The sequence below is a fragment of the Bidens hawaiensis genome, unplaced genomic scaffold (genome assembly GCF_021521415.1).
Source record: "Bidens hawaiensis isolate Kalapana, Puna unplaced genomic scaffold, B.hawaiensis_p1.1 tig00038191_1, whole genome shotgun sequence".
In the NCBI taxonomy this organism is placed as follows: Eukaryota; Viridiplantae; Streptophyta; class Magnoliopsida; order Asterales; family Asteraceae; genus Bidens; species Bidens hawaiensis.
Genome location: NW_027496707.1, coordinates 1 through 9,003, shown reverse-complemented (window position 1 = coordinate 9,003; position 9,003 = coordinate 1). Strand labels below are relative to the sequence as shown.

General features: G+C 33.8%; 1 protein-coding gene across 1 annotated transcript; it reads right to left on the bottom strand.

Moving 5' to 3' along the window:
• Positions 1 to 222: 222 nt before the first annotated feature.
• On the bottom strand, positions 223 to 7,631 carry LOC143590153 (ABC transporter B family member 25, mitochondrial-like). Its single transcript, XM_077070722.1, has 20 exons — positions 7,192 to 7,631; positions 6,078 to 6,299; positions 5,796 to 5,982; positions 5,569 to 5,630; positions 5,439 to 5,482; positions 5,128 to 5,230; positions 4,920 to 5,027; positions 4,761 to 4,844; positions 4,558 to 4,618; positions 3,789 to 3,934; positions 3,581 to 3,697; positions 2,496 to 2,581; positions 2,270 to 2,358; positions 2,111 to 2,166; positions 1,931 to 2,011; positions 1,772 to 1,837; positions 1,598 to 1,690; positions 1,456 to 1,520; positions 1,250 to 1,385; positions 223 to 353 (listed from the first exon to the last, which is right to left on the bottom strand). The coding sequence occupies exons 1-20, from the start codon at positions 7,432 to 7,434 to the stop codon at positions 240 to 242; spliced, it is 2,163 nt and encodes a 720-aa protein (XP_076926837.1). The 5' UTR covers positions 7,435 to 7,631; the 3' UTR covers positions 223 to 239.
• Between the last annotated feature and the right edge of the window lie 1,372 nt (positions 7,632 to 9,003).

Sequence of the window (9,003 nt, the reverse complement as noted above, 5' to 3'; positions counted from 1 at the left end):
ACATCCAAAACCCTACTAATTGCTTGTTTCTGCAATAATATAAGTTTGTGAGCTTTAATATTTGTAAAAGAATGCCTTTTTCTTTTTCTCAAATATAGACCTTATTTTGTGACACAATCAATGGCTATACGAATACGAGAAAAAGAAAGACCCGACCCGTTTAATTTAATGGGCTCCATCACTTTATTTATCATCAATGGCTATATAACTCTATAAGAAGCCGTTCTGATGACGTCAAGTTAATCAATGGTGCTATTTTGCTGTTCCCAAAGCTGCGCGTATCGACCAGCATTTGACAATAGAACTTCATGAGGGCCTTGTTCTACAACCCTTCCACCTTCCATAACTATAATCTAATAACCAACACAAAATATGTATTTATACAACTAACCGAAAAACTTTACAAAACACATAATTTTTTCTCAAAATGACCGAATAATCAAACTGTAACCAATTTAACCGAGCCAAACAAAGAAACGATGGTTTTGATAATTATTTTCAAAAAACTGAATTTTATGGTTCGGTTATGGTTTGTGTCAACCAAATAACCGAACAATTGATTTTGTTTGAATGTTTTATTTTGGTGTTAGCATTGTTGTTAAAAAAATCTTTAACTAATGGTAAAGTCAGGCCTAAATATACTTGATTTATATAAATCTTTTAATTTCATAAAGCCAAATCTATAATAACCAAATAACCAGCAAACCCAAAAATGGAGCCCAATGAACCACAACTTAACCAAACCAGTTTGCATATTAACCGATATAACCGGAAAAGAAACTACGTGAACCGACAGATAACCGAGCTGTCGGTCCGTAAGTAGTTTTCAAACTCAGGCTCGGCTCGGCTCGGCCGGTTTATTATTTATTATTATTCTAATCATATTTTTATACTTATTTTCTATATTATATATTTTAATTATAGTTTTTATATATAAAATACTATATATTATTTATTTATTTTTCTCATAATTTTATTATAGCAATAGTTATTACAAAATATATATTTAATGTATTAAATAAAAATTATATAAACAACAGGCTCTTTTAGGCTCACGAGCTGGCTTAAGCTCTACAAGTGAGGCTTGAGCTTGAGCTCTTTTAAAGCTCAGCTCGGATCGAGCTTTTTAGTGAGCTGGAATGGCTTGTAGCTCGTGTGCATCCCATGACCATGAGGTAAAACTGAACCGAAATGTATGAGCTCGTATCAATAGGATAATTTTAATATTTTGAGAGAAAAAGGGGCTTGCCTCATCACACTGCATTGCAGTTGTAAGTCTATGAGCAATAAAGACAGATGTTCTGTTATTAGCAAGTGACCTTAATGCACTTAGTACCTCTGCTTCTGTTGTGCTATCTAGAGCACTCGTTGCTTCATCACACAACCTGAAAGAAGTTGATGTTGCATGATCTAAACTTCAAAGCTTTTATAATTAGCATACTATAATCCACTTACAAAATTGGAGGTGCTTTCAAGAATGCGCGAGCTAATGCAACTCGCTGTTTTTCACCACCGCTAAGCTGTAATGAGTAAAAATAAATCAGGAAAATGAAGATAGTGAAAAAGCAAAATAAAGAAAATAATTATATTCTTTAACCTTAAGGCCTCGCTCGCCTACAAGTGTGGAATATTGTTTAGGGAATTTCATGATAGTGTCATGAATTGCTGCTTTTCGTGCAGCATCATATACCTATAACAACATATTAATTAGAGAAAAGAAGACATTAAGTAATACTAATATTTATAAATAGCATATTGCAAATGAAGAAACCTCTTCAGGGGTAGATGAGAGACAACCGTACTGAATGTTGTGGAATATTGTGTTGTTAAATAATACCTGCTCATAAACAACACTTTGCATAAATCAAACAAATGCCAACTTAAAAGGGAACATAAAATGGATAACGTGAACAATATTTATAAAACTTACTGTATCTTGCGGAACAACACCAATATGTTTTCTAAGGCTTTCGAGTGTCACCTTGCATATGTCCTGACCATCTATCCTCACCTGTAACAATAAAGTGTTTGTAATCATATCTTCATAGCATACCAATTACTTATTTACCCAAATCAAGAATCAGGTCAGAAATTAACAGACAACAGTTACCGTGCCAGATTGGGCATCAAAGAATCTGAAGATCATCCTAAGAATTGTTGATTTCCCTGCGCACAAAATTAATCTAACAAGAATTAGATTTTACTTATTAAACATGAGCATGAACTCAAACTGTATGATATTATAAATTGAGTAGAATAGAAAGCTCACCACTACCACTAGTTCCAACAATAGCCACACTTTTGCCAGCTGGCACAACAAAAGATATCCCATCAAGAATCTTTCTTTCTGTCAGATAACTAAACCCGAGCAACAAAATCAACAAAGCAATCATATCTTATATTATACAATGATGCGAGTACTAGGGCAATTGATTTGGTCAACGGTCACAAACTCACAATTGAAATTTAACCGGCTTGATAAGTTAAAATTTCACCTGAAATGAACATTTTCAAATTCAATGCTGCCACCATCTAACTTCAGGGGCTTTGCATCATCTCCATCTTTAATTTCTGCTTTCTCCTGATAAAACAATAAAAAAACACAAATTAACTAAGGTTAATAATTAGAGGCAGCAAGATGAGGATGTTCGGTAGCGGGTCAAAATAGTTTTGGCTTGCAACACACAATTTTCTGATACATGCCAAAACGGGCCCACAAACACTTGTCCATTTTTTACAAAATTTAAATAAAGAAGGTGCTAACTGTTATTACAAAAACATAATTATTACAATATTTGTGTAAAAAGTAGGCCAATTAACAAACCGAACTTTCAGTGAACCGTTCAACTGAACGGGAGTTTGTATATGTTTGTTTACTTAATAAAAGAACGAAGCTGAACAATTTTTTTGTTCATTTTGTTTAATAAATGAACATGAACACATGCCGGGTTCATTCATTAATGTTCGTGAACATTCGTTAGCGTTTGATCATTTATGTTGGTTTATATATTTACTTAATCTTTTAGGACCATTATTATTTAGTCTAGTTTATGAATTTAAGATATCACCCATTACAGTTTAGTGAACCTTTATTAAATTTTGGACCCGGATGTTCAGTTTATTTTAATTGGTGTTTAACCAATTATGTTAGTTCATATATGTTCAATTATGTTTGTTCGTTACGCTCGTGAACTGTTCGCTTATCCTATTAACGAACGAAAATAAATGAACATGGACATGCTCATTTCTTAACGGACAAACACGAACAATAAAACTCAGTTCGTTTAATGTTCGTGTTCGTCCGATTGTTCGGTTAAAGTTAAAGGAATGAAGACAAACATGCTTCGTTCGTGTTCATTTGGTTCGTTTACAAGCCTGGTAAAAAAAAGTATGTTGTCCAATAGACTTTTGAGCTACTTTCAACATGTTTCACCAGGTCAATGCACTCAACTTTTAGCTAAATGTTCTATATGGCCCATTTTGAGATGAAACACAACCAAAATCAACCCATCCAAAAGTATATCAATTGATATTGCCACCTCAGATAAGAATATATATGTCAACTATATTCCAAACTTACCTCAAGCAGCTGAAACATGGATTTCATGTCGATAAGACTCTGAACAGTGTCACGATATACACTACCGAGGAAGTTGAGTGGAAGAGACAGCTGGAATAGGAGCCCATTAACCATAACCTGTAAATATCTTAAATAGCTTATATGGCCATAATTAAATCATATTTCTTTTGTTAATGTAAGCTGCAATATGAATATACAGACGGTTTACCAAATCACCAACTGTCGCGACACCATTCAAAATACCATTTGAACTCAATACCATTGCTGCTGTGAGAGCTACACTGAATATCAGAGATTGACCAAAATTAAGTAATGCAAGACTGTGCTGTGTATTCAAGGCAGCATCTTCATAACCTGAGATCAAATGCTATTGAAGTTTATGCTTTATAGATAATAATGTGTTAATTATGTTTACAAAAAAGGTATTATTACAAATTTACAATCATAACCTAAATCTCTGAATAAAACGATTAAGGAGGTGGTACGCTACAATAATAGAATTCAGATGAGTTTCAGCGTGCTCAATTCATTCCTAGGTGGCTAGGCCTGTAAATGAACTGAACGGACACAAAAGGGGCATGTTCGTGTTCATTCATTTAACTTTAACTGATTAAATGATCGAAGACCAACAGTTAAACGACTCATGGTTTTCTTGTTCGTGTTCGGTCACTAAGAAACTGAACGTGGTCTGCGTTCGTTCGTTAATAGTATAAACAAATGGAGACAACTTACATAGATGAATGAAGATAGCATATTAAAAGAAAAGGGTGAACACAATGGACTAAAAAAAGTTAATAAAACCAGACTAAATTTTAACAGGCGATATTAATTTCATAAAAACAAGAGTAAAATGTAATAAGCCTAAAATGTAAAATAAATATATAAACAAACAAACTTAACCAAACGTAAACTAATGAACATAAATGAACGTAAACAAACATAAACAGAAAACCGGCAATTGGAAAAGAGAGACTTACGTTTCAAATATTTATCATACTCATCAGCTTCGAACTGCTCATTGTTGAAGTACTTTACGGTCTGGCCAAAAAAACTACAAAAGTCAGTGCAAAAAAGAAAAAGGGAAAACAAAAATAAGAAAAGAGAAGATTTTACTAATCATCATTGCATATAAAAGCAAGTTATGCATATAACTGTCATTAGTAAACTGCTGACTCCTTACCTCATAATTAATAAGTGAATCTATTGCCCGTGTACTCGCATCATTATCGGCTTTGTTCATATCTGTTCTAAATTTAGTCCTCCACTTGCAAAAGACAAAAACAGAACTGATTCATGGGAGAAGAATAAATAAATAAATAATTAAAAGGAAAATAGGTACTTGTGTCACAGTCAACGTGAAGGCAACATAAGCAGCAACTGACAAAGAAGTAATCCATGCAAAGGGTGCCCCAAAATTGTATGCAAGAATACCCGACACCAAAGAAATCTACAAGAGCACATGCTGAGTCAGCTGAGTTGAAATATGCACGAAGGATGAAAACAAGTGATATTGCAATTATAAAAAATAGTAAGAGGACAGACTTTACCTCCAATATAGTTGGTACAACATTAAATACCATGGCTGAGAGGATGAAGTTAATAGCTCGGCTACCACGGTCAATAATTCGATTTAGAGCACCTGTTTCTCGGCTGCAAATAGAAAAGAAACAAAAAGAAATGAAATGTTTGTATCGATGGTTATAGAAACTATATGAAAAGACTGTTTTGATACAAGCAAGAAAAATAAAAAAAGCATTAATTCCAATAATATGCTGACAGTGGTTTCTGTAGGTAAATGAAGCAAATATGATAACAATATAACTTATACCCCCACTAGACCGGAAGATTACAAATATACCTAAGATGATACCGCAGATCAAGCTGGTGCAAATGTGTAAACACCTGTATCACACAAATATACCATGAGCTTTATGCTTTTCCAAGATATATAGTTATCACCAACATCTCAAATCAAAAAAGTAAACTACCTTTCTTGAAACCGACCTAATAGTCTGCAGCGCAACCGTGGAAAACACTGCAGTTCGCAACTCTATAACAATACAAATAAACAAAATGAGTCCAAACCGACTGTTCTTTTTTGTGTGGTGGGGCCCACAGTGGCAATATTATAGGCTAAAACTTGCTTCATTAAAAAACTTGAATTCAAATGCACAGTATCAAAACAAGCACCAGCAATTACTTCATAATGAAGTACCATTGAAAGCAGAAGCCCCAGTTCTTGCAATGCCATAACCAATCAACACAGCAGCGGGACTCACAAAAACAGCTAAAGCTATTGAATTAGCAGCTGAAAACTCAGAAAGTGAACTAGGGTTTCCTGTTGCTGTTGTTAGCCAATCAACAGCTAGCTTGAACAAAAAGGGAACTTGAACATTCAATACCTAATAGAAAAAAAACAACCACTACTCTAAATATGATAATAACCATCATAAACCCTTAATGTTACAAACCCTAACCTAAATCTCCATTTACTCACCTTGGCTCCAACCAGGAATCCCATAGCAGTGAGCACTCTTAATCTGAACTCAGTGTTATCTTTCATCCACAAGTACTTTGCTAGTGTACTGAGAATTTTAGCATTATTAATTTTCTCTCCTTTTGTAACAAGATTTGTTACCTCCTTTTCATTTATCTTCTTACCTTTTGCATCATTGGTACTGGATGTTGTCAATGAAGCATATCCGTTAGGTATAGAACCCTGATTATTACAATCATATAAGCATACCATAAATGTATTGATTCAGAATCTCAATTGGCGTCTAAACTTAAAGCAATCATACAAAGATGCAACGGATAACTATAATCATATATGACATGCCATAATGTATTGATTAACAAACTCAATCGACTATCTAAACTTACAGTAATCATACAAAGATTAAAAGGATATTACAATCATATATGACATGTCATAAATGTATCGATTAACAAACTCAATCGGCTATGTAAACTTACAGTAATCATACAAAGATTAAAAGGATATTACAATCATATATGACATGTCATAAATGTATTGATTAACAAACTCAACTGGCTGTCCAAACTTAAAACAATCATACAAAAATGCAATGCATAATTACAATAACATGTCACAATGTATTGATTAACAAACTCAATTGTCTGTCTCAACTTACAGCAATCATACAAAGATGCAGCGGATATCTACAAACATATAAACATGTCATAAATGTATCGATTAATAACCTCGATCGTCTGTCTAAACTTGAAGCAGTCATACAAAGATGCAACGGATAATTACAATCATATAAACATGTCATAAAAGTACCGATTAACAAACTCGATCATCTGTCTAAATTTGAAGCAATCATACAAAGATGCAATGAATAATTACAATCATACAAAGCTATTATAAAATGTACTGATTAACAAACTCAATAAGCCATCTAAACTTAACAGCAATCACACAAATATGCAATGAACAATTACAATCATATAAACATATCACAAATGCATTAATCAACAAACTCAATTGCCTGTCTAATTCTCTAAACCTAAAGGAATCACACAAACAAGCAATAGATCGTACATACAATTACACAGCTAAACCTAACAATCTAACATGCACTTACAGATCTATTAAGCGGAGTATACGAGAAATCGGATACAAACGCATTCAATTGTCCGAAAACACGCGTCGAATTCGTCGAAGCATCGCACGGATTACGCCGACGACCGGAGAATTGGCGAGTAATAATATGACTACCGGAACTGCGTGAAACTAACGGTTGAGAATAATAACTATAACTCGAGATCGTTCGCCGGAGATGAATCTGAAGAGCATTACGGCACCGTGTGCCGATTATTGAATGCATGTTTGCTGAATTTGAAGGCTATATAAGTTATAACATTGAAGTAATTGAGTAAGATGTGAAATGCTGTTGTTGTTGGTGTAATTTGGAGCCCTAATTGTACGCAGGATTGATGATCGGATGCTGTAATAATAATAATAATAATAATAATCGGAGAATGTTAAAGAATGGTGAACACCGGCGAGCTAAAAGGTGTCGTAGTTGGAATGTGGGATTTGCCTCTTCGTTGGGTCATGATATTTGATTGTTGATTTGACTTTTTTATGAATCATTGATTTTGACTTTTTTTTATTATTTTCTTTTTTTGGAAGTAATAAACAATGTTTTAAAAACCGTGTTTTATTTGCACCGAATTGGACTAAAAAAGATATAATCAGTTGAATCGGGTTGTACAGGAGGTTCAACCGGGTTGTATAGTTTACTCTATAATTTCATATAAATGCAACTTTAACTCAAAAAAGACAGAAAAATATATTTCCATAATCAAATATAATTCAAAAAATCCATATTCAACAAATAATACAAAAGTACTTTATTTTCAAACAAAGTTCTTTTAAAATAAAGGTTCAATAGATTTATGCCATCGGAGCGTTGTATGCATCAAGGTCAGGATCACTTAAAAGATGAAATTCACTCTCATCGTCATCCTCATCAACAAGAGTATAAATATTTTCATTTCTTTCAATAATAAATAAGAAGTTTTAGTTACATATAATCATAATATACAAAAATTACACAAAATAAGTAACATATACATTCAAAAAATGGGCCTGAAATAATAAAAATCTTTTGGGTTTTTAAACCGGTTTTCTATGAAACCAGCCGGTTTGATGTTTCATAAAACCGCCCAAATATACCGGGTACAAAATACCGGGCTGCTCACCGAATTCCGGTTCAACCAGTTGAACCGGCCGGTTTAAACCAATTTTTAAAACACTCCCGCCAAGAAGTCGTTTGTGAAGGTTATGTTGTAGAAGGTTAAGATGGAAAATGAATTTATATTTACTTGGCTTATTTTGTTTAGTTGCAAGTTTGTGAGTTTGATGGGCTTGGACAGCTAAGTAAACCAAATGTTTGGGGAAGTGTTTGATGTGAAGTTTGTTTATGTTTGTTGATTAATGATGAGCAAACATGAAGAACAAAGAAATAAGTTTAAAGGAAGTTTAGCAGAGAAAGGACGCGCACTGCCACCTTAGAGATGGTTAGGAAAGGAGTAAAGAAAAGCTGATGCGGATAAGAGAAAGTATAATGATGGTTAGATAGGAAATGTAGCTTTAACGTTGAGAAGATAGAGTCAACAAATGGAACAGAGAAGGCTAATGTGGCACCGACGGATTTCCTCCACCCTAATTCGCATACTTCCGTTACTACCAAATGGCGTAAATGGGTTCCATCCAAGTGCAATATTCACGTGTAGAGGGCTAAAATGAACAAAATCCCAACTCAAGATGCTCTTTTCAGAAGAAATATTCAAGACTCCGCGTGCAGTTGCATTTTGTATGAGCCAAGAACTGAAATTGCAGATAATCTTTTTGCGGCCTGTTTGGGTGTTTCGAAAGTGTGGCAGGTTGT